The following is a 25,179-nucleotide window of genomic DNA, read 5'->3' on the forward strand; positions in this document are numbered from 1 at the left end:
AAGAGATTTAACGGGAGAATTTGCCGTGAAAGATAACGGGTGAGCCAGTCTTTAGGAAAGTATCGTTTTATGTTTCAGAGGAGGAACCGCTGGAAAATAACAGGACGAACGGGAATCACTCGGCAGGTTCCCGAGGGAGTCCCGTGATCTCAAACACACGCGTAACACCACCGTCGGCGAGCTCAAACTCGAGTCATCTGACCACCCTTCACTCCACGCCGCACCTTCATCTTCCTCATCATCAACAGCAACAGCAACAACCGCAACAACAGCAATCCCAACCACCCCAGCAACACCAACATCACCATCACCACCATCATCAAAATAATCACAACAGCACGCATAATCCTTACGTGGAAAATCACAATTCGAATCACTCGCAGCAGAACGCTGGTAATCTCATCGTCGACGTTGAACCGAGCCACGACAATAAGAAGCATCGAAATGGGTAAGAAAGTTGGAACTTCTTTCTCAATCTTTATCATTAACACTAGAACAATGAAAATTTAAATGATGGATCATCTCTAATGATATTTTTTTGTCTTCGACCATTTTACAGCTATAGCTTGACCCAGTTATAACATATATTATTTTACATTCTTTATTTTTTCTTTTTTTAATTTATTTTTAATTTAAAAGTAGATATACATTCGGTATCGGTTGTTCTAGTGTAAGGAGGGCTTTTGCGTTTTAGATCTAGAATCTAGATATTTTTTAGAAGATATTTCTTTCATTTGTAAGTGGTTTAGAAAAATGATTTATAACTGTGGGACTTGAACTGATGCTATTAATAAATTTTTTAAATGATATAAAATTATACCAGCTACAAATGTTGAAACGATATGCCTTCTAAAATTCTTCTATGATATAATATTTAATTTATTAGTGCTAGACAATAAATGAAATCTATTATTTGTGATAAGAAAATTACAATCTACTTATATAGTTTATATCATATTTTACGTTCAGTACGAATATGAAATCTAATAAATTCAAGAATAACAGAATTAAGGGAGAATTCCGTAAGCAACAGGATATAAGAATTTACTTCTATTCAATTATCTTAACTATTCACTGTTTTCCATTTAAATCACGAAGAAACGAGGCTTGATTCAAGCTAAACAAGTCAGAAAATTGAGTTACCTCCTTATATTCCTGTTCATTATATTAACTACCGTGCTTCAGTCCTATTTTCCTTATTTCATTTATTGCGTTTCGTTTCAGACGGTCTTATAAGTCAAAGTTTATGTGGCGTGCAAAAATTTGTATGTTGAATTGGACAAATTAATCTATTAATAAAATATAAATTTAGTGCTATCTTTCTAATAAATACTGCCCCAGCGCTTTATTGCTGGTAATATTACATTTCGATAAGAATTGTTTTGATTTATCTTTAATTAAGCTTATATCGGGTCATTAAGAGGTAATAATTTAGTTTTTTAAAATACTTTTTTTATTAGCTCCAAGTGGATTTGTACTACATTCAAATATTATTAACTATCAGAAATACGACTAATAACAAATTTAAATTTATATTTCAATTAAGATAGATTAAAATATGGATAATAATAATTATAATAAAAACAATAAGGATGTATCATTGAATGTAAAAAATGTATACACTTGATATACATTTTTGAGGAAAATAAAATTTCTTATTATTTAATTTGAAGGATAACACTGTTTGCTTGCTTAAACCCAACAATGTTGCTCAAAAATAAAACTCGGTACTAAAAGGTAATAATTTTCAGATTATTTGATGCGTTAGTGATTAAGTAAATAAATGCATTTATAGAATGTTCCATAATTATTCTTTTTTTTTTCAATTTTGTATAATTCATGAGAATATAGCACTTTATTAACTTTGTTATTATATACAAATACAAAGAGATATAAATGCATCTATTCATACATAAAACTAGTTCTAACCCGTTTTTGATTTTGATTTTTCAAAATCGAACCTGTACCATTTTGAAAAATCGCGGATCATAGAGAAAATGTTCCTTTTCCGAAAAAATTCTCTGTCGATTTTCCGTTTCGCTCTTTCTCTCTTTATCACGGACTCACTTGACCTTTCCCATCCACGGTACTATTTCCATCGCGCCGTCTCTATCTATATTTCTTACCGTTTCTTTTCTCCTCCGTCATCCCTCCTCTTCCTTCGCGTCGTTTCTCCGTCTTCCTTCTGCTGCCGATATGTCAGCCTGTTGCTTCGCGCGCTCTCCTTCTCCGTTTTCTGTCCTCTCTCTTTTCTCGGTGTTACGGGCGAACGTCGAGGCAGAGTCTGCTATCCATTCACGCGGTGCACGTGTCCAGGGTGAATGGCACGTGCACGGTGCGTCGCTCACCACGTCGCGTTCCCGTGCGAGAGCGAGACGCCTAATGACACCACTATCGCGTACGAATAACTACGCGATACTACGCGATTGACGCAATCAAAAGGGGAGCCGCCAGGGTGGACCCAGGTCCACCCCGAAACGCAGGCTAACCCGTTGCGAGCATTGTTTCGTCAAGCATTCATAAGAGCTCACATATTTTCATATTTTCTGTTTCAGACCGTGCGTGATCCGATCGGGCACCAGAGAAGTGCACAATAAATTGGAGAAAAATCGAAGGGCGCATCTGAAGGAATGTTTCGAAATGTTGAAGAGGCAACTACCGTCGCAAGAGGAGAAGAAGTCTTCGAACCTCTCGATACTCCACGCTGCAATAAGGCACATACAGGTACGTCAAATAATAATTATTTCTCTGAATAAAATAATTCTCGAGGTAACACGATTTATAAACCAAGTAATAATAAACAGCGCCGATAGAGTTTCTTTTGTGTTTCAAGTATAAGTCGTATCGTATTTTATCAACGACCTCTAAGCTCATTTTTGTTCCATGTTAATTTTCATATCTTGTAGCTTTGACACCTTGCTCGTACGAGTTCAACTGTACTTGCAGTCGTTTTATCGTAATGTAGCTACAATTTGTACTATCTACAAAACGTAGTTTGTATACCGATTATGTTATTTATTCATGGCATAACAACGGCAAGCAGACTGTACCCTCAGGATCAGGCTTACGCTTTAAATGTTTTCGTATCGCAAAAAGTGCTAATTGCGTTTCTTATTATGAAACGGTTTCCAGTGTCACGGGTTGGCAGTTTGACCCAGCGTGAACTGGAATTTTCTGCAAGGTAATCGTACACTGTGATACCGTGGCACCTGATTCTACTTTCGATTCACGGTCAATGTACTTGTTGTGTATCATACCGATCTACATGCATTTCTTTTTTTTTTTAAGAGTAATTGGACATTGGATTTTAATTTATTGTAATAACCTTTTGTACACCAGATACAGCTCTCAATTAATCTCCATTCTGTTAATCGCTTTGGTTAATATATTGCGTCTCGCAAATTACGTATCAACGAATGATGTAACGCATCATGGTTGGTAAATACCAATTAGATAGCATCGGTACGGAAATAAATCGCGTTACTTTATCAATGGTCATTCTGCGTATAAACGTCTGGTGTATTTCTAGAATTTTATTCGCATTTGCTCTCCCTAGGCTTCTCCTTAGTCCTCGTGTTAATTACAAGCAATTAACGCGTCATTATTATAGATGTAGCGTGAACGCTGGTTTGTACTTTCTATTCCATCGCTTCAATTTTGGACGGGTTGTGAAATGTACATTACCTTCCCGTGCGTCGACCAAGAGAATCGCGAGAATACGCGTCCCCGGGAAGGTCGTCTACACCTTCCTTTCCCTTCTTTCGTGATTCAACTCCAACTCTACCACCAGTTTTTTGGTCTCTTCCTCTGCGCTCTGTCACTCTTGCCCCTATATCCGTCTCTTCCTCTTCTTCCCATTACCTCTCTCTTCAACCCGCTCGCTTTCCCTATCTCTTTCTCCTTGCACCCTTTCGCTCGATCCGCGCATGTTTCTCTTTTTATTTACTCACTGCACGATCTGTTTGTTCCTTTCTCAAGGAGCACGCCATCCGCGTATCGTTTCCATCGTACGTGCAAAACCGGAGTATCATATTTCTTTTTCCTCCTTTCCTTTTTACCTTCTTCCTTCCTTTTTTCTTCTCCACCGTACACTTGCACTATATCATTTTACCCCTTTCGTGAGAATTACGAACTTTTTCCAGCTTTCTTTATCGTTTTTATTGTTTCTGGAGTCATTCTTCGTCCTTCGTGTATAGTATTCCCCCTTCTGCACTTGCATCCCGCGTGTATCTTCCATCTCGTATTTTCCGTCTGCTGCATTTCATCTCCGTACCTATTCCCCTCGATTCTTATCCATTCTTCTTCCCCTCCTCCTCTGCTCACATTGTCCATGTACTCTACCGTCACTCTCGGATCTCTTTCCTTCTCACTCTAGGTCATCTCCTTGCCTTTCCCCACTACCTAAGACGTTCTCTTACCTCGTTCGTCTCGTTCGTTTTGTATTGTTCTGTTTCTATGCAGTTCGCGCTTGTGCGTTTGCGGCGCCTCTCCACGTAGAAGCTGTACCTATATCGGTTCCACGTGACTCTGCGGCCATCGGTGTCATGCCGCATGGCACGTACGGCACACGCTGCTATCCGAACTTTTATCGTCCGGCACCATTGTTGGCGACTTCTAAGTACTAAATGACCGTTCTGCTTTGACATGTCGAAATTACACGTCAACTAACCGTAAACAACCGATCAATTTTCTACCTTTTTATTACGCTACTGTAGGCAATCGGGTGTTTACAATTTATGGAGTCAAATGAAATGTTACAAGAATTATTTAATACCAACGATAGTAGTATAATTTGTAGTTTTCCGTAAAACTACGCGATACGTAAATACACCGTACGATTACCAATGTAATAATAACTTGGTGAATAGTTGCCAGACTTTCGGGATTGTTGAGTAAGCTGCTGGATTATTTCGAAGCTTAGTACCGCTATTAAAGTTACTAAGTAACATTATCTTTGTTGCTTTGAATTCAAATGCTGAAACGGAATTTCATACATTCTATGGAAACGTTTTGTTAAATATATTCCTGTATCAATGTATCCTTTGCTATAGTAACAGCTCAGCCGATAAGCGAGTATGAACAGAGACTGAAGTGTAATGTAATTATTAAGGCCTTAAGTGCCGTGATAACGGAATGTTCCCTTAACAGAGAACGGCCAATAAATATCGCGTAAAAGGGTACTCGAAAAGGTAGATGTTCCACGGATGAAAGCACAAATGAAGAGAAAAAAAAGTACCGATTACCTACTGTCGGTATGACGACATTTCGAGCACATTTGCTCTGGTTAAATTCGCGAAATATCTGCCGGATTCGTGTGCGCAAGAGAGCACGATAATGTTTCATGAAGTAAAACGATCTTCTTGGTGCGTACGACGTGGCAGATAGAGAAAATGTATAAAGCAATGAAAACGCTATTTACGTATACTCGGACGCGATATTGTACGCGAATCCTGTTGGAGGCGGTTTACCCACGTGCTTGTAAACCGCGCGTGCGCCTATTCCTGCAACGGCCTTCGTCCTCCTTCCTCTTCACCCCCTTCCAGCCGTCTCTGTCTCTTTTTAATCTTCTCCACCCTTCCTCCGTACGTCTGTCTATTTCTGTTTCTCTGTCTGTCTTTTTTCGCAATACACGCTCTCCCCCTTCTCTGGCATGCTCCCCCTCCTTATCTGGTCGGTATTAAGGTGCGTGCAGATTGTGCGAGCATATACCGATATACAGGGTGTCCACTCTAATACGGAGAACTACCAAAGTGTTACACTCACTTATTGATGAAACTTTGCCAGCTTGTAGAGCTCGTCGAGTTGAACACGTCTATACCCCGTTTTGTGGACAGACGGCTAATTGTTTAAAAGATATTAATAATTAAAGTTAGTTACTACTTATATTGAGAAGTATGACAGATTCACACATAAAGGTCCACGATTCGAATCCATGGTTCCCAAGTTTCTTTTTAAAATTATAATTTGTCTCTTTTTGAATAACTATTACAGCTGTGCTATAATCATTGCATTTATTAATAATTAATTACATACACTGCAATTGTTATAGAATTTAAGTTATTCTAAATAGAATATAGAATTTTAGTTTAGAATTATATAGAATTTTAAATATTAAAAAAAAAAATGGGAACCAAGGATTTGAACCGAGGACCTTTAGATTGCGAGTCATGTGTTTAACCACGGAGCGGATCCATGACTCGCAATCTGAAGGTCCACGGTTCAAATCCTTGGTTCCCAAAAAATTTTTTTTTTTATGATAATTTTTATGTAATAGTTATTTAAAAAGAGACAAATTATCATTAAAAAAAAAAAAGAAAAAGATGTTGGGAACCAAGGATTTGAACCGTGGATCTCTAGATTGCGAGTTGTATGTGTGACTTTGTCATACTTCAGAATGTAAGGAGTAACTAACTGTAATTGTTAATATCTTTTAAACAATTAGCCGTCTGCCCCCAAAAGGGGGTATAGGCGTGTTCAACTCGACGAGCTCTACAAGCTGGCAAAGTTTCCCTTGTAAGTCTGGACAGTCTTTTATTGCTTAATAATTAGAGACTAGTAAAGGTGCGCAAATTGGGCACCACGTCTAATAAATATTTTTGTTATTAGTGCATTCACGAAAAAATGCCAAAGGAGAAAGATAAATGCCTCGAAGAGCACTGCATCCGCAGGTCCCATTTTATTGCATCCTTGTCTTTGCCGATCTCTGTCTCTCCCTCTATTGCTTCTTCTCTTCCTCAAGGTATGCTTCTGTCATTTCTCCCGTCTGTTTATCTCTTTGTGTTAGTGGCGATCCCAGTCATCTCTTTTCTGTCTGCGTTCCTCTTGGCACTCGATCGTGTTACTTCTCCTCTTCCCTTCCGACCACTCCACCACGTGTACTTATATCTGTGTGTGTCGGTGCGATGGCACTCATTGTCACGTGCGTTTCTGTAACAAACATATTTCCTGATATCGAACGGAACGTTCATTACGTTTTTTTTTTTTTTTTTATAGAAAGACGTCATTTTAAAGATCTCAGAGTCGCACGTGTAAAATTGAAATTGTCGTTTTTGCATATTTTCGCGCATGTTCTCCTTTTACCATTACCTTCATTGATGTCAGACAAACATGGCAATGGCTCTGGGCTCTGCACTTAAATACTTTTGCATTTTATAAAAATTAAATAAATTATAATCCTGACTGCTGTCACGTCTTTTTTTTTGTTTGACATTATACACTAATGACAGTAGCCATTATCCAAAGGGTTAAATAAATGTTCAAGGATTTTTTCTAAAATTTAAACTTTGGGGTTGTATAATGTAACAAAAAATAAATTTTTAACTCAAAAGCGGAAATTCCCTCTGACTTAAGAAAGTTGCTTATCATTCGAAATTCAAGATGGGATTTGACATATTGGTATCACATTTAATCGCACTTGACGTAAATCGAGCTGACAAAAATACGCGCAAGGTGCATATTTTAACAGATTTCACTTGCACGTAAGTATTTCGACCTTGCATATTTTTCTTTTATTATTTTCGAAACGTGTGCATCGTTTTACTGGGCGCCGGTGTGATGTTCGTTGTCACGTGCACGTTCCTTCACGCATGTACATGCTGACGTCAAGTGCAAGACTTATCGTATTTCGAGGGAGAGGTGTCCTGAATTTGCAGGAGTATCATGTGACGTTCGTGTTAAAGTATTCTCGAAAGTGAACCGATAACAGTTATGTACATATATCGGCTTTCCCTAATTTTTCTCACTCAGCCAATCAGCGCTTTTCGAAAGGATCTAGTAATCTAGAAATCTAGGGGACACTAGGAGTTTAATAAATGTGATCCTTTGTTTCAAATCTATAAGATAAATATTCTTACATATTGTTGATGATTGCACGATAGAAAATGAAGATTTTGATAAATTCGTGATATAGTAGCTATTCATTTCGAGTAAATAAATATATCGTTTTATCAGTTGAAACGTATTTATACTCTTTCATTGGTGTATAATCAGAATCTGTCTATACACGTGCTTATATAATGTCACTTGTATCATCATCGTGTCGATGAATGTTCTAAGTTAAATCTCTGTCGAAAATGGTGAAAATTATGAACCCCTTTTGTTATCGATCATTTCGTTTCTTGTTTCTGTTATAGACGTTAAAAAAGAAGGAACGAGATTACGAACATGAAATGGAAAGGCTTGCCAGGGAAAAAATCGCTGCTCAACAGAGATTATTAGCATTAAAAAAGGAACTCGCGGCTACTTGGGATCACATTGATTTTAATACTCTTTTACCGGAACAGAATTCAGCTGCCGACATAACAGCGACGAAGAGTGGTAAATTTTACTATTATATTATATAAAGTTATTAAAAGAAATTTCTTTTATAATATAAAAAAAAATGACGGTAATCCTCGGACGACGAATTTTATGGAACCGATGCTAATGAGGGATACAAGGTCAATTTGATCCATAATTAAAACGTAATTATATGTATTTGAATTCGAAGACTAAATTTTGAATTAACTATTCTAATAGGCGCAATCGTTAGAGAAATAATAACCGAAGGGGTTAATTGCATTCTTCAAAATAAAATTACTATTTTAATTTTATTAAAAATATCATTAACAAATAACATCCTATATACATCATAAATTATGTATTAATTGTATTGTCCATATTCAAGTTTCCGAAAACATGGACGTTGATGTAACTGGACTCGCTCGGGGTGGCACGAGGTACAGTAGTACCAGTAGTCTGAGCAGTGCAGCCACAGCCAGTTCACCGCAAACTCTTCAAACCACCAGCACGACTTCCAATATTCACAATCAAGTTGCAACCGCGGCAGTTGTTTGTCAGACGCAGGGCATGAACCTTGCGCAAAGTTCCAGGGACAGTCCACCTGCGAGTACGAGCCCTGGAACGCCCGTACCTAGCATTCCTACTCCGGCACAGGTAAATTCAAACAAAATTTGTACGTACGATTGGCCCCTCGTAACCGTGGACCTGTGTGACATCCCCCTAGCTATTATACCTTTACAATTATAGTGTTATATTTCGTTAACACGTTCAACCCCCACTTGGGTAAATCTACTCGTACCAGAAAGACAGTAATCTTTAATAAATTCGATCGCACAACAATATCGAATTCAATTGATATCACAGCTTTGAGAAATAACATGAGTTTCTGAGTGCTACATCAATCATGCCGCTTCTCAATGGTTTAATTTGCAACTTCGTCTTATCTTCACCCAGCTGCACCTGTTACCTCACAGGCTAGAATTTGTTAAGCGGAGATTACTTTATTTCCTTAAAATTGCTTTGGTTCAGTTGGTTAAACATACAAATCGTAATCCAAAGGTCCCAAGATTAAATCCCTATTCGGGAAAATTTACCGTGAGCCATTTTTCTGTACGCGAATAGGATTGTTAACGATTGTGCACCGACATGCCCGTTGGGCACAACGTGTGTTTTAGCGTTGTGTGTGAACCGGTGCAAAATTAAATACGCATTTGTAAAGAGTAAGCTGTTTACGAATGAGTGTAAATGGCATTCGAAAATGCGTATATATTATTTTTTTTAGAGATTCGTGTTAGGTTACTGCGTATGAAATATCGTTTATTATAGTTCGCAGGAAAGAATGACATATTTGCATTCTTGTTGCAGGAGAAAGTAAACACATCACCGACCGGTATAGTGCAGCAACCTCATCAGCTGCACCTACCTATCAGTGCTCAGATGTTGAACACGAGTCAAGGGTTGGCGACGATCGTTCCTACCCTTCAGCACATTGGTCCGAGTTTGAGAGTGATACCAGGGGATACGAGGCAGCTACTGGTCGCTCACACAGCCGGCAATAACGAGTCCAGGCCTCTGACGTTAGCCGTGCAAAATTCTTCGGATCAATCGAGGCCGCTGATTGCTGTGCAATCGAACACTGGAAGTGAGCCAAGGCCCGTAGCGCTGGTCGTTCACTCGTCCACGGCCAACGACAACAGGGTAACGTTCGTGCATTCTAATCTGTCCAACAACGACAGGCCGTTGGCCCTAGCCGTGCAATCGTCCGCCAATGACGTCAGGCCAGTTACATTTGTGCATTCGGCAAACGAGGGAAGGCCGTTAGTTCTCGCCACGCATTCTCCTGCACTGAATGTGACGAGTGAGTAAATCTTATAATGTCGTACAAGTGTCTTATTATCCCTACAACACGAATGTCGGCTCGACTTAAACTCTCTGTTCCCCTTGCTTTCCATGACAAGTAGAAATTTGTTTATATATAAATTATCACAGCTTCCTAAAACCTGCTGTCTTCTCACATTCGACGCTTCCTTTTAACTAAGGAATGTCTAAGTGATCGTACATAGTCAGTTCTTCGATATAATCGTTATTGTGTCAATTATGTTACAGATGCTCAAACAAGGATAAGAGCAGGGGATTCACAGACCACGCATAAAATGGTCGGTGGTGTGACACTGGTAGGCGGAAACGGATCGGAGCTTACTAGACTTCCTGGTGGCGCAGAGTTAAACATACTCCCCGCAAATGGTACAGTTTACATTGAATATTATCAATTTTATACGTTCGTGTATGGAAATAAAATGCACTATGAATTAAAGGTCAGGTCGTATACGTTGCGATTCTGTAATGAATTGGTGCTAGAGGAACCTATTCATTCGCAGAGCGATCCGTGCGTCTTTTCTGTACGTGTTGCTTTGAAAATGGCTGACAAACAAATTTATCGGAACAGAAATGATCGCACATCTTACTTTGCAATTGATCTTATGGGTTGCAGGATTAACGCTGAGTCACGCTGGGGTATCGCTTCAAACTACAACAGGTAAATCAGGCTCGACAGTGATGCAGAACGCTCCGTCCACAGAGGGTATAGCTCACATCGTTGGTCCGCACACGCCTCTCTCTGGCCTGACACCCATCGTCACCCCGATGACCGTTGTCTCGCAAGGGAACCAAGTGACCGCTCACATTCTAGCACCCTCCAGTCTCGCGGGTAAAATGATAACCACCCCGATTCTAAAATCCGTGGCACAAATGCCGATCGTGAACGCTCAGTATATAAACACCACGACCCTGGTGAAACCTGTTGTTGTCGTGAGTTCACCGTCAACCTCGACCCCACAGTCGACGACAGCTTCCAGTACGCAACCTTCCTCGACCACCCATTCGACCGTCTGACAGAATCAAAAGAAAATGAAAGCAGTTTGAGAAAAGGCTAGAAACGATATCGTGGCATTGAGTAACAGAGGTTGTTACGATAAATCGGTGTTCCATCGACAGGAATCTACGTTTCGTTATTATTCGACACCGTTCGTAGGGAAGACGATCACGTTCGATGACTTCGAGGATAAAGTTCAGACAGACACGAACAGAAGTGTTTCATGGAAGAGAGACTTTCTCCTCCTGTTCGTGCTGTTTCCAACGTCGAAGAAGGTGAACTTCTTATTTTTCGCCACGCGTTCCTTCGTGTTTCAGTTCGATGTTTAAGCTCTTCCAAACGGTGAGCGGACTGAGAAGATGTTGAGGAAGCTTTGCTCAACTCGTGCAATTGTGCATGGTACCTGGAACTTTAGAGAAGCTTTAGAGAAGTTACACCATGGGGAAAAAATTTTTATTCCTTGGAGGTAACTAAAATAATTAGCATGAAAATTGTTGTGAAATCCTACGTATTGAATTATCTATCTGAAATCGACTACATACACGAAACGTTTTATTGTACATAACATCAGAAATTTGCACGATTTTTAAATTGCTTGACCGCAAAGTATCAGAAAATTTATACATTCAATTCTTTCTCATTGGTACCTTGTTACAATTGAAGTTCAGCAGGCGAGATTGAAACGACTGTGGTTTAATGTCACGTTTAATTCAACGATCGGTTGAAGACGTTTTTTGATATTGATCGAAATCTTGGAATCGATTGGATGATGATACACGCTCGTGCTTTTAAATTATCATTATAAAATAGTGGCTGTGGAGAAAACGATTATATCGAACTTTGTCGTATAACGCCTACGGTTTACTTTCTAAAATTAGATGGTAAATTGAACTTCCGTTCGCGTCGGACACGCGACAAGGAACACGGATATATGTTTGATAATATGCTCAAGTATTTATTCGTTTATATTTATTCTACAGAACGCAAACGAGCATCAAGATGTTCGCCTTGGCTCCTTGATTTTGATATCTTTACCGGGTTTATTTCGAGATGGACTGTCGCTTGAAAGCATTAGGAGAGATTTCTGAAGGATACGTATACATGTATATGACTCGTTTCTAATCGCAGACGATATGTTTTTTGCATAATAATTAAAAATCATTCGAAAGAACGAACAAGAAGAATCTTTCGATCGCGTTCTAAGAAAATCAGATATCGTTTACCGTGCTATTTTTTAAAATTCCTTTCTACACGTTTATTTCATCTCTCAATGTTAATCCTTTATGGTCCAAATGTACCTTTATGGCAAAAGCTCATTGCCAGTTAACTGTTATCATCTAAATATATTTAAAAGACTCGACAATTCTAACGAAAATAAAAATTCTATGATAGGTTTCTTAGCCTACAGAATGGACGATGGACCGTAAAGGATTAAAGTTCCGAGTTATTTCATTTTGATGTACTCTATACGAGACCGTTAACGGTGTTCATTAAAACAGTCTAACGATGCGAATGATAAAACTATCAGGAACAAGAATAATAGTGATAATAAATTATTATTATTAAGTTGTTGCAGATGAAATGGTTGATTTATTTAAATCTTTGCTCTGGAAGGTTCTGATAAAAATTAAGGAATAATAATTTGCTTCTAAATGATGATCAATCATTTTGTATTAATAGTAATTTGCATGCAATTTTAAGCTTTAAATCAAATTGCGATGATCAAATTGATATGCAACAGCTCAATATTTAAATTTATTATCGTATTAAAAAAGATTCCATTTTTCTGCCTACAATTCGAGGGAAGAAACTTACCGCAGAAGTACACAAAGCAAGCTCTCTCACGATTACAAATCTGTATGATTATTATTTTTTCTTTTTTTTATATACTTTCACGCGTGTGCTTCTGCAACGTGTTAATTTATTTTCTTATGTTCCTTTGATCGGTGAAGAAGAAAATAGAGTATTTTATGAATTAACAATGCAATGCTAACGTACGGTATATGCAGATTGTAATTTCTCTGCTTGCATCTTTCAAAGATCATTATTCTCTTCGAAATCAGACATCTACTTCAATTATCAGTTGCAATTAAATTTCTTCCCCCTTTTTCTTTTTCTATAACGTGAAAAGAATGGATTGAAAGAAAAGCAAGTTCAAAAACGAGCCAAGTGTCCAAGCGGTGTAATCTTTTTTTGTACGCGTGTGTGTGAGTGTGCATATGACTGTTAACGGTCTCTTTACAGATACATCACGATTCGCAAACTAGTATTATTATTACTTCTATTCTGCGTATATTATGTACACACGTATATATGTGTGTATCATCTTTTCGTTTTCTTTTTTTTTTTTTTAATTTTTTAAATTATTTAATCAAAGGCTTGGTCAGTTAAGCGCTGATAATATGTAAGTGTTCGTGATACGCGTGGCCGCTGCGTCTCTAAATTTATCGACAAAATTTATTTAAATCGGTCAAAATGGAGAAAGCAATATCGTTTTCAGGAGAACAAGAATTTTCTCTCTATTCCAATGAAAATGCAAAATGTCACCTTGGTTCTCAAGAAAACTCTGTTAATGTTTCTCAAAGAGAAATCACTTTCAACGCGTTCACACGAAATTTTTCGTGTTCCTGTTGCTCGGAATGATCGAAGGATCGCAGCATTTGGAAACTATTAAACGCGCCTCGTATTCGAAGCGAATACCGTGTATTTATTATAGCAATATTTCTTGTATATTTAGAATATTTTTGTAGAATATTTCGAAGGTGTTAAATCGTTTCGTTACGAACAGCCGATACATATTAATGAACGAATGTAAATAAGTAATAATGTACTAATGAATTCGATCAATTAAGCAGATAATCAACCCTCTTGTATGCAGGATGATTTAAAGTTTCACGTTCAAACTTTGTATTTTCTTTAAAGAATAAAAAAAAAGGGCTTCGTCGTAACGAAAGGGATAAAATTAACAAGGCTTCACTGCGGCGATCCAAGTATATTCCAAGCAGGCGATTCTTCGTATACTTCGAGCAGAATATCATTAAACGTATAAAAATTTCTATTTTGTTGCAAGAACGCGTTAAACGAATTGAAAAATTGTACAGTCATTCGTCCACAGGTGCTTCAACGGAGTACTGTTTATATAAAAGATCATAATGGCTACATTGATTAAGTGTGATGACATAATTAGGTGACAATAGGTACTACTAAATTAGTAGAGCTTACAAATAACGACGCTACTGAATCAGTAGAATTTCTCTATATGCGTGAACAGTGCTCTATTGCAGCACTCTCAAAGTAAATTTCTACTATTTGTTAATTTTTTTTTTGTTATTCTTGAGTTTCGTTATTGTATAGTATCGAGTAAAGTAGGTTTCCTTAGGGACCAGGTGATTTCTATTTTCCCTAAGGAAATCTACCATTTTCGATATCGTGCATGATTTTTACAACCACGGTGACTTTTTCACATGTCCTGATCGTACAATGTTCGATGAACAGATTCGAAAAAACTTGTATCTTTTACAATTACTTTTCGGTCTATGATGTTTATATTTTTCTTTTGTTGGTTATTGTTTTTCTTTTCTCCACTTTCCAATGAATTCATATGTCGAATTAATATCGAGTTCGCTGCTAATGAGACGCGTTATAAAACGTCGAAGTATTTTTTTTTTTTTTTCGATTTTTCGTAAATTATAAAAGAAGTCATGTGTCTTTCGAGGGAATGCATTTTTTTTTTTTTAATTCGTGTCTCGCGAGATAATTTTTGGCGTAGAGACGAAGGAGAAGATACCTTTGTGATTCTTTTTTCGTTCGATGAATATTTTTCGATTCGGCGCGCGCACTAGTCATTTTCGTTCCCTCCTTTGTTTAACGTGGCCAACAATAATAAGCTCCATCGGGCTTTCGAGCTGTAAATTCGACACCTCGTTATTTAATCCAATCTCGAATCGTGCAATGGATGTAAATAGATGTATTAGAAACGTGTTTTTTGGGGGCATTCTTAACACACTTGTACGCAACCGTGAACAATTGAGAGCGCAAAGGGTGATTAGAAGGATTGTTGTTAGATGACATTCGTTGGACGTAAAACGATGTTAATTATTGTAATCATTTCTACACACGATGTTACATTATTTATGAATTTTAGTTAGGAAATTTAAATCAATTAAATGAATGGAATCACGTATTAAAATCAGGAACACTTGATATCGGTCGTAGTGTTATTTTGACTTTTGAATTTTTATTTTTTTTTATGAAAAATTCAATCTCGTATTCGCTACATTTGCGTTCAACGAAGGATCGATCGAAAGCGAAGCCGGTAGCAAAACGAATCAAAGTAAAAGAAAAAGGTGTTTGCTGTTGAATAGCAGGCACGATGTATCAAAGTGAAGAAAACGAAGCGACGCGAAATAATGGAAGGAAGAAAATATATCCTGTTTCTTTTTTTTGTACATAAAAATCTCGTCGATCAACGAGAACTTTCGAAAATCGAAAATGAAGAAAACAGAGGAAGAAAACAAAAAAAAAAAATATAAGAATGGTCGACAGGAGGAAAGTACGGATAACGTGCGGGGAATTATTATGTGTACATGAACAATGTGATATAAGTAATTAATAAAATTACTTAGCACTATAGCGTTTAAGCAGAACTGTTAAATCGTTTACAGCGTAGACGTGTATGATGCTAACTATTATTTACTAACATCCTAAAAATGAACTGTAATAAGGGAATCTAATTGTACATAGAATTACGAATGGGAGAGAGAGTGTGAAAGAATGAAAGAGAAAAGAAATAATCGCGGGATACAATTATATCAAGAAAGGAGAAAGAAAAAGGGAATGTGAGAATAGATATGTAAAAAAAAAAAAAAAAGAAGAAGTTCTCGTAAAAGCTGGTAAACGAGTTAAATTTCTTGTATATCCCTCGTGATAGAGCCTGTAGATTATATTTCTCGCGTGAATGCGATAACGAGATGAACAAGTGTGGCTGAATGTTGTTGTTGTTGTAGTCTATGTCGAATTTTGTTATATACCACTGCTGGTATATGAAAAAAAAAAAACAAAAAAACACGGTATATCTCATGAACCTTTTCGAGCGACTTGTTGCGTGTGGAGAGAAAGAGAGAGAAAGGGTAACAAGGGTGAAACACCCAGGCGCGTGCAACACTTTTTGTTTTCAAAAGAGTGCGACAAATTTCAATACAATCTATTATAATAAAAACGTAAGCGTGAATCGTTGCCCAGTCCTCTTTTTCTATTTTCCCTTTTACACCTTTGCTATTTCTTGGTAAAGGGCGAAGAATTTATAAGCCATAAATTGGTTATAATAATATATTTTATTCAGGTATTTGATACAGTATTTTTTTTGGAGGAATGGTAATAACGAGCAAATGTTTCTCCAACAAGCAATGGAAACACTAAAGTCGCTTCTGCGTAAATCTGAAATATTAATTCATTAGACCAATGACTTTAATAGGATAAAGGTATTCGTACCTTCACTGGTTTTGCATCTACTCGAATTTTACCCCAGGAGACGGCTTCATCTGGACGAGCACCACTATCGCTACCATCGAATTCGGACGCTGTATTTATGAACACAGCATAGTCGGCACCGTTTCTCTAGAATAAGAGTTATTATAAATCGGCTAATTATTAAATATTTTCTTTGCCGTTCTTATTACCATTAGATTTGCATTACAGATGTGATGTTTTACAACACCGCCGCCGATAATAATCATTCCACTTTTTACTGCTTTCATAGCCATTGTATTCAGTCGTCTAAGATCTATAACATAGTAAGATAGAGGAAATTATTCTACAATTTTGATTTTAATTAGTACTAAATTTTTTTTATAATAAATCAGAACCTGACACTATGTCTATAACTAAGCCTGGATTTCTAAAAGAATGAAAGTACATCATATCGCCAAGGCTGCCATCGGTTAGAGCTGGACTAAAAACGGGAATTTTATTTCTTGCAGCCCAGTAATAAATGGATTCTTCGTTATTAATTTCTTCCCCAAGTTTTGCTATCACTTTAGATGGTGTCCAAAGAGTACCCTTAAATGTTATATCCAAAGATATTTCCTTTGCACACAGAAAATCTTTCTGATCTATTTTCTTTCAGCACATACTTTTTCTTTCTGTTCAGCTAACATTGCATCTAATTTAGGCATAACCCAATCCTCAAACTTGCAGTAATTATCATTTGGTACTAATAAGTTTCCTATTCTATTAAGACCCTGTTGTCTAAGATGTTTCCCTTCTAAATGAAAATCTCCTATGTATGTTGGTGCTAAACATTTTATTAGATCTTCTTCTACACCACCTGCTGTAGTAACGATACAATCAACCTACAACATAAAGAGATGTCTAAATTATCAGTGAAATTAAGCAATCTATATTTTTAAACATTTTAACTGACCATACTGTGTTGCACAAGAAACCTTATGGTGTCTCGAATCCCACAAGAGGCCATGTTAGATGTATACCCTAAAAATATTGTACAGGAAGATTTTCTTTTTATAAAATCATCATCTTCTAAACTATCCATTTGATCATCTTTAAGAGGAATATTTCTAGCATCAATCATTTGTTGAACTTCTTCTACTGCTAAACCAAAATTTCTTGCTTGAAATCCAGAATGTGTATATGTTTCAAACAGAGCATGATAATCAATTCCCTTGTTCCAGTCATATCCTAAAACATCATGATTTTATTTATTTAAAAAATGTTTCTTTTTGTTATAAGAGATATATAATACCTTTTACAACAGGTGTTCCAGCTGGTATAGGGGAACTATGTACTAACACAGCATTTTTAAGATCTTCTGGAACATGACCATGTGAATTTTCTTTGGTATCATTCATTTTGAAATTGTATTCTGGTTTTATATGAAATTACTTATTTACATCGAAACTTTCTACGTTACATTGCCCATATACTAATGTCAATAAACAGGCATAACCTAGAAAGAACAATGCCGCCAAATTGTTCATTAAGTATACCGCAGTTCACCAGAGTCCATAACTGCGACGCGCAGGTTGGAAGATGGTGGGGGAACGCAGAGAGCTCTCTGCTAATCGCTTTCCACTTCGTTTGGGAGTATCGCCAATCAGGGCGAAGATGCGAACTGGAGATGCGCAAAGAACGAAAACTGGTCTTTTCACAGTTCTGGACTCGGGTGAACTGCGGTATATGTATGTATATACATACACCTTCGGCATTAAGCCTAGTTCACTCGAGATACTTTTGTATTTGAGAAAGAACAAAATTACAAAAAAAAAACAATTAGTCGCTAAAGCGTCGCTAAACAATTAGTCTTATAGCGACCGCCGAAGGGCGCGAATCTACCTGGTAAACATACATATACTCTTATTAAATTTTCTACGTTTATTCAATTTGCTGTATGTCTTCTTAGCTTATTGAATGTGGGATGAAGTTAATGATTTTATTCTCCCTGTGTGCCTCGCCTCACTATCCTCTTATTTATTGTTTCACCCCTATTTGTGGGCCTCGCGAGGACCACTCTCCCAAGTCCATTTATTATTTTATTCCTCTCCATGAGCCTCGACTCATTGACAGCCTTACAGGGCCAGCCCTATATTCCTTATGTCCCTTGCATTTATGCAAACCTTACATCTCTTCATTCCTCACATCCTTGCTTCCATTATATCCTTGTATCCCTTACATGCCTGCATCCTTTACACATCTGCAATCCTTACATTCGTGCATCCTTTACATCCTTGTTTTCTTCATATACCTGCATCCCTCACATCTCTACGCTGTTTTTTCGGGAAAAATTTAGTTCAAATTTTGCCCGCTAGAGGGCGCTGATCTGACGTCGGAATTTTAGTTCACATTTTTCCCGCTAGAGGGCCAAAATTGATGCAAACTTTAGTTCCTTTTTTCAACACCAGAGGGCGCTGATTCGACATCGAAAATTTAGTTCACATTTTTGCCGCTAGAGGGCCAAAATTTGTGCAAACTTTAGTTCCTTTTTTCAACACCAGGGGCGCTGATTCGACATCGAAAATTTAGTTCACATTTTTCCCGCTAGAGGGCCAAAATTGATGCAAACTTTAGTTCCTTTTTTCAACACCAGAGGGCGCTGATTCGACATCGAAAATTTAGTTCACATTTTTGCCGCTAGAGGGCCAAAATTTGTGCAAACTTTAGTTCTTTTTTTCAACACCAGGGGGCGCTGATTCGACATCGAAAATTTAGTTCACATTTTTGCCGCTAGAGGGCCAAAATGGTGCAAACTTTAGTTCCTTTTTTCAACACCAGAGGGCGCTGATTCGACACCGAAAATTTAGTTCACATTTTTGCCGCTAGAGGGCCAAAATTTGTGCAAGCTTTAGTTCCTTTTTTCGTCACCAGAGGGCGCTAAATTTATTAGTACTTTAGTTCCCTTTGTCGCCACTAGAGGGCGCTGTTACGAACGTCAAAAGCGTCATTTCAAGAATGCAAGTGATAAAGGGATGCAAGGGACCGCAGATTGTAGGAAATACAGTGATTGGTGGGATGCAGGGCTATAAGGGAAGCAGGGTTGTAAGAGGAACAGACATTTAGGGTGTTGGGAGATGTAAAGGATTGAAGGGTGTAAGAAATAGAAAGGTGTAAAGGATAGAGGGATGTTAGGCATACGAGGATGTGAGGGATGCTGGAATGTAAGGGTGATGGAAGTGTAAAAGATGCAAGGATATAAAGAAAGCCGGAATGTAAGGAATGCAGGGATGTAAGGAAAGCAGATTTATAAGGGGTGCAGAGATGTGAAGGATACACACAGGAGTAATAAAATGAACACGTTATTCTTTCTAATGAGTTTATTGAGCTAAGAAGATAAATATAGTAAATTATATGAAGGCAGAAAATAAAATAGGGGTATATGTGTGTTTAACAGGTAGGTCCGCACCCCTCGGCGGTTGCTATAAGACTGATGGTGTTTCACTTCGCTCTAGGTTGAACGGTTGCCGATGGTGCCGCAGCCACCTACCTTTACTCGAATCAGTAGCTGTAAATGTTTTTTTTTTTTTTTTTAACATGGGGAAATCTTGCATAAGACCCCACACTGTCCCTTGGGGGAGGACGGCGGGGGAGTGTCAGATTCCTACTGACTAAAACCCCACGGCGACCGATATTGGCGCTAAAGGAGGTCTCCGGGACCTTATGTGTAAAACTCCGGAGCCCTCCACGCTTGGCACACTGGTGTCCACCTTGGGTGCCTAGTATATGGCCGACACTGGGAGTCGCACCCAGTGCCGGCTTCTACTCGGACCGCGTGCAATAGCGTCTAGAGCCCCCACTCCCAACGCTATTGACTTTTGATATCGGTTGCAACTGAGCATAATTAATTATTTTGACAACCGACTTTCGAATCGAGCTCATTATTCATTTTTGCGAATATCTTATTAAAAATAATATTTGCGACTTTTCTTTTCTTTTGCTTGGTAGAAGAATTTACATACTGAGAGAGGATGAGGCAGTGAAAAAGAAAACCGATACAGTGACTCTGCACTGTCAGCTGTTAGAAAAATTAAGTGTCTTTATATACTTAACGCCTACAAAACTGTTTACATCGAAAACTCTACAAGGACTATTAATAAAAAGACTTCATTATCTATTCTGTTATAAAATACATAAGGAACTACTTTCTAGTCAGGTCATATATTTAGTCGACTTTCCTGGTGGACTTAAAAATTAATTTCTTTAAGTACTACTATTATGTACACATACTCCCGGCACTTTCCACTGTTGCACGTTTTTTATACAGTTTCAAACCTGTTTGATTTTTAATAATTCACATTCAAACATATCTGGTCAATTGAGTGTGAAAGTCTTGAAGACACACGATTAGCTGGCTAAACGTCGGTCTCTCGTCCGCGGACATTGCCCAACAATAAGCCATAACTGCGAATAATTCGTCGGGACAATTGATCGGTTGTGCCAATCTATATCCATCTCTCAGATAGGAAGCCATCTCGAATGCATCCACTTCCACGTACGGCTGCTGTGCTAGGGTCGTGAGTTCCCATAACAGAACACCGAATGCCCACTGAAAAATTCAATCAATTGCGATTAATGTATATCTGCCATCTTTCAATTTCTATTACTGACACGTTGAATGCTGGGGGGAATACCAGTGCAATGACCAGTATCATAAATTAGATATACTATACCTCTGCTAATAATGCAAGATAGCAAACAGAAAGTTTGAAATAAAAAATTCAGAATTAACCAATCCAGTTTTGAACGATTATTAATTTCTTTTAATTTTTCAAATAAATATTCAAACAAATTTGTTAGATCAAACTTAAACAATAAAGATTGATTTACTTACCACATCCGAAGCAGTGCTGAACGTTTTATTGAGTAAACTTTCAATGGCGAGCCACTTAATTGGACGATTTTCATTGTCACCAAGACAATGATAATCCTGGGGGAAGAGGTCTCTGGCCAGAGCATTGTCCGTGATTTGAACCCTCAGATCATCGTCGACGCTAATAAAATTTAAACAACGCTCGTTAAACGTCTTGAATGCATACTCAACCTCTGATGCAAATAAAACAAGAATGACATAAATCTGTCGAGCTAACACGCAAAAGGTAGCTTAAAAATATATTAAAAGTATCGAAGTTATCTCAGTAAAAGAAAAAGAAAAGAAAGTAACGTTGGTCGGTAATTAGACTTGAATCAGGATTTTTATTACTAATTAATGCCCCACGGTTAATTAATTTCCTAATGAAACGTTACGATGTTAAGTAAAGTGCCTTTCATACCAGAGTAGAAATTGAAGAAAAAAAGGAACATTATTAATATTCATGCCAATTAAATGTTTTCTGTAAGATTTAAGTGTTAAATAATTTATTTATCACTTACACACAATTCCTGGCGGCTAAATCTCTGTGCACCAGTCTCTTTCTGTGAAGATACTGGACCCCTTTCGCAGCTTGAAGGGCCATTTCCACGACTTCTTGCGTAGTTAGGGCTCTCGGTGGCCCTTCGCTGCTCAACTTACACCTCAGCAAGAACCTCTTCATGTTCTTGTAACCGGTGTGCGGATACAGGAGGAAAGGTGCGCTCCTGTCCTCGATGGAAACACCCAAAACGGGGAGTAAGGCTTGGTGACTTAAACCGTACAAAGCTAGACCCTCTCGTAACAGAAGAGCAACCTTGAAATGCAAAATAATAGCGTTTAAACTTTAATCCTTAAAAAGAATGCTGAGAGTGTGCCGGATTTCTTCCTACAAAGTGCGGAAGTGTCTAATTAACTGAACATTCTGTATATAATTTGTTGCAATAATTGTTGCATAATTTATGTATGTGTTGTTTAATTTTTACTTAAAATTCAAAATAATAATTCAAATATAATAATTATAAATTTTACTGTTTTAATTGTGCGATAATTAAGTGCATAGTGACGTTACAGTAAATTAGTTGTATCCAATTCAATTGATAGGTAATGTTGAACAATGGAAATAGTAATGTCTAAAGAATGTAATCTGATTAGTATACGAAGAAAAATGTTACTCACCTGTGATTGTGATGCATGCTCAGCAGCAGTTTTCACTAGGACATCCCTTGGGGAAGACGCACCCTCTTCGTGATAACTGCCTCTATACACGCGACCGAATGTGCCCTCCATTTCGATGCTAAGGAGGCGTACCCTGCATCTGTAACAAGTATGAAACAGGATTACGCTTCAGGCATCGTGACTCGTGTATCCAGAAAACCGCTAATTATACTGTGCAAACTTCCAAGATCTGCTGTGCAAATTATGGGGAGATTAACTACCGAATATTGTTTTCAGAATTTATGGATTATTAAAATGTCTGAAATTTTTCTGAAGGCAATTCTAATTGTAAGATACAAACAGTATTTAATGTGGTAATTTATATCAGAAAAAAATGAAAATATGCTTAGAAAATAATTAATGTAATTAATGTAATATTAATATTAATTAAAATAAGAATTATTGTAAATATAAAAAAGTAGGGGAAGAAAGACTTGTAATCTTGAAATTGAAAGGCAATAAAGGCTTAATTAATTATTTAATTATGTGTATTTAATTACCTTTGGACTGTGATTTCTTGAATTCTTTCGTGTAACTCTCTACTAGGTCGGTCGTCCAATCTTCTGTAAGTAGAAGTAGATGTAGCAGAGGCAGGAGGAGGTGTTTCTGGTGACAAAAATGTCTGTGCAGGTCCAACTCCTGTGCCCCTTTCTACACTGCAGGCAGAGCTAAGACCCCTTGATTCTCTTTAAAAATAAAAATTATCTCGTTCTGTATATATTACATAATAATAAAACTAAATTTTAAAAAAATTTAGAAAATGAAAATAATATAAAACACAAAGTAAATTAAAATTGTGGCTCTCTCTATGGTCCGCCGTCCGAGAGTTAAAGGAAAAAGGTAGACAGATAACTTAAATATTAATTTTCTTAAAACAATGTCAAAGATATTTTGATACGTATCCATTGAATTAAATTTTATCTACAATTCTGAATATTAAAAAGTACAGGAAAGTGGCTACTTCTGATATAACTCATAAAAATTGTAATTGATCTTTGAAACAACAAGTAAAGAAGATACTTACTGAAGGGGATCACGATGCCTCCTAGTCTTTTTATCTCGAACGTAGTAAGCAATAACGAGGACGAAAATGGCAGCGATGAAAGCACAGGCACATCCGATAGCAGCGTAAAACACTTGTCCGCCAGAAGTTGAACCGGATGCAGCAACGAGAATTTCTTCCGCTCCTATGTTACTTTTATCCTTTAAGCAGATTTTCTTTCGTTTGAAATCCAAGCTGGTCGTGTTTCGTCTCGATAACGAGACGTTTATCCGAAGGCTTAGGTCGACCTCGGCGTCGTAAGGGCCGCAATGCAAAGCCAAAGCCCAAGTTTGAAGACCACCGACTGGTATTTCACCAGCTTGAGATATGTTCAAAGAACTGCTCAAAGCAGTTGGATTACTGATATCCACAGACATTGTATACGGTAACTGAAAGCACACAAATTTTCAAACTTATTTATTTATGAAAAAGAATTAATACAAAATCAAGGGAAACAAAATAACTGCATTGAACTGAATTAATATAAAAAAATATAAGATGAGGCTATAAATTCACTTACATTTACATTTATATTTTATTTATGTGCTTCTAAATCAAAGAAAATCCCAAGAAAATAAATAAAATTTATTTATAAGATAGTAAAACATTATTTATTAAATTTTATAATTTTCCAAATTCAATAAGCTATTAATGAAGTTGTGGATTAATCTAATATTTGCAATAATTGAAATGTGTTAATTTTCAAATGTGTATAACTAATGTCACTCTAGAGTTAAAATAAGTAGGTACATAACAAATTATAAAATTATTTGTATAATTTCCAGTTCATGTTAAATAATGAATTAATGCAATTTTTTAAGAATATTTTTAACACAAGTAGTAATGAGTTGAAATACGGGGACAAAAAACGAGCACGACAATTTCCCATTCTCTGAGTAAAATTGCAGTTTCACGTGGTTGAACGTGTTCAATGGAATGAACAGAGGATAATCCGTCATTTCCGCTTCGAGCCACCTGTTACAGAGAAATGCACGAATTTCCGGGCTCTAGGAAAAACAAATCACTCCATACTTTACGTACGTTCTAATTTTCACGTAAACACCTGATTACATGGAAGAACAAAAGAAAGAGTAAGAGTGGTATAAACGATGAAAAAGAATCTTTTTTTTTTAAAAGACCTCCTAACCGATGAAGAGTGAAAAAGGGAAGAGCAAAAAATAAAATGGCACAAAGTTGAAGACGCAAAGGACGAACTGCTACCGCTTGTTCGTAATCACGCGAACGTTGAACCTTCTTATAATCTGAAACGTACCATTCTCGGAAGACAATTTGCGCCCAGCGGAGGGCAAAGTAAATCTAGAGAACCGCAGGCAAGAGAAACCAGAGGAGGGAAACGAGGAGCAAATAGAAAGAAGAAACGGCAAAAGTGGCAGAGCGAAAAGAAAACAAGAA

General features: G+C 37.3%; 3 protein-coding genes across 10 annotated transcripts in view; 1 reads left to right on the top strand and 2 right to left on the bottom strand.

Annotated features, from left to right (window-relative positions):
• LOC114878897 (max-binding protein MNT-like) overlaps positions 1–16,387 on the top strand; it is a 30,764-nt gene extending 14,377 nt beyond the window's left edge. For all 5 annotated transcript variants that reach the window (XM_029193172.2, XM_029193173.2, XM_029193174.2 and 2 more), the window contains 7 exons: positions 79–448; positions 2,556–2,724; positions 8,133–8,316; positions 8,666–8,934; positions 9,646–10,138; positions 10,387–10,524; positions 10,772–16,387. In XM_029193172.2, the coding sequence (XP_029049005.1) occupies positions 79–448; positions 2,556–2,724; positions 8,133–8,316; positions 8,666–8,934; positions 9,646–10,138; positions 10,387–10,524; positions 10,772–11,172 (2,024 nt within the window). In that variant the 3' untranslated portion in view covers positions 11,173–16,387. The remainder of the gene's footprint in view (positions 1–78; positions 449–2,555; positions 2,725–8,132; positions 8,317–8,665; positions 8,935–9,645; positions 10,139–10,386; positions 10,525–10,771) is intronic.
• LOC114878900 (probable deoxyhypusine synthase) lies at positions 13,491–18,192 on the bottom strand. Its single transcript, XM_029193182.2, has 7 exons — positions 17,913–18,192; positions 17,574–17,848; positions 17,284–17,502; positions 17,017–17,209; positions 16,831–16,934; positions 16,643–16,768; positions 13,491–16,588 (listed from the first exon to the last, which is right to left on the bottom strand). The coding sequence occupies exons 1-7, from the start codon at positions 18,016–18,018 to the stop codon at positions 16,490–16,492; spliced, it is 1,122 nt and encodes a 373-aa protein (XP_029049015.2). The 5' UTR covers positions 18,019–18,192; the 3' UTR covers positions 13,491–16,489.
• A 2,484-nt stretch (positions 18,193–20,676) lies between these two features.
• Positions 20,677–25,179, bottom strand: part of LOC114878894 (tyrosine-protein kinase Dnt) — a 29,213-nt gene continuing 24,710 nt past the window's right edge. For all 4 annotated transcript variants that reach the window (XM_046286133.1, XM_029193167.2, XM_029193168.2 and 1 more), the window contains 6 exons: positions 23,749–24,155; positions 23,225–23,410; positions 22,686–22,824; positions 22,031–22,323; positions 21,492–21,651; positions 20,677–21,206 (listed from right to left, as the gene is read on the bottom strand). In XM_046286133.1, the coding sequence (XP_046142089.1) occupies positions 20,958–21,206; positions 21,492–21,651; positions 22,031–22,323; positions 22,686–22,824; positions 23,225–23,410; positions 23,749–24,155 (1,434 nt within the window). In that variant the 3' untranslated portion in view covers positions 20,677–20,957. The remainder of the gene's footprint in view (positions 21,207–21,491; positions 21,652–22,030; positions 22,324–22,685; positions 22,825–23,224; positions 23,411–23,748; positions 24,156–25,179) is intronic.

Source organism: Osmia bicornis, chromosome 6 (assembly GCF_907164935.1).
Source record: "Osmia bicornis bicornis chromosome 6, iOsmBic2.1, whole genome shotgun sequence".
NCBI lineage: Eukaryota > Metazoa > Arthropoda > Insecta > Hymenoptera > Megachilidae > Osmia > Osmia bicornis.

What these genes read in the sequence shown, in the direction of transcription:
- LOC114878900 (XM_029193182.2), bottom strand. Translation starts at nt 18,018, where the DNA reads ATGAATGATACCAAAGAAAATTCACATGGTCATGTTCCAGAAGATCTT. An exon ending in TTCTTGTGCAACACAGTATG is followed by an intron (nt 17,503 to 17,573) that starts GTCAGTTAAAAT and finishes TTTATGTTGTAG; the next exon opens with GTTGATTGTATCGTTACTAC. An exon ending in TAGCTGAACAGAAAGAAAAA is followed by an intron (nt 17,210 to 17,283) that starts GTATGTGCTGAA and finishes ATAACATTTAAG; the next exon opens with GGTACTCTTTGGACACCATC.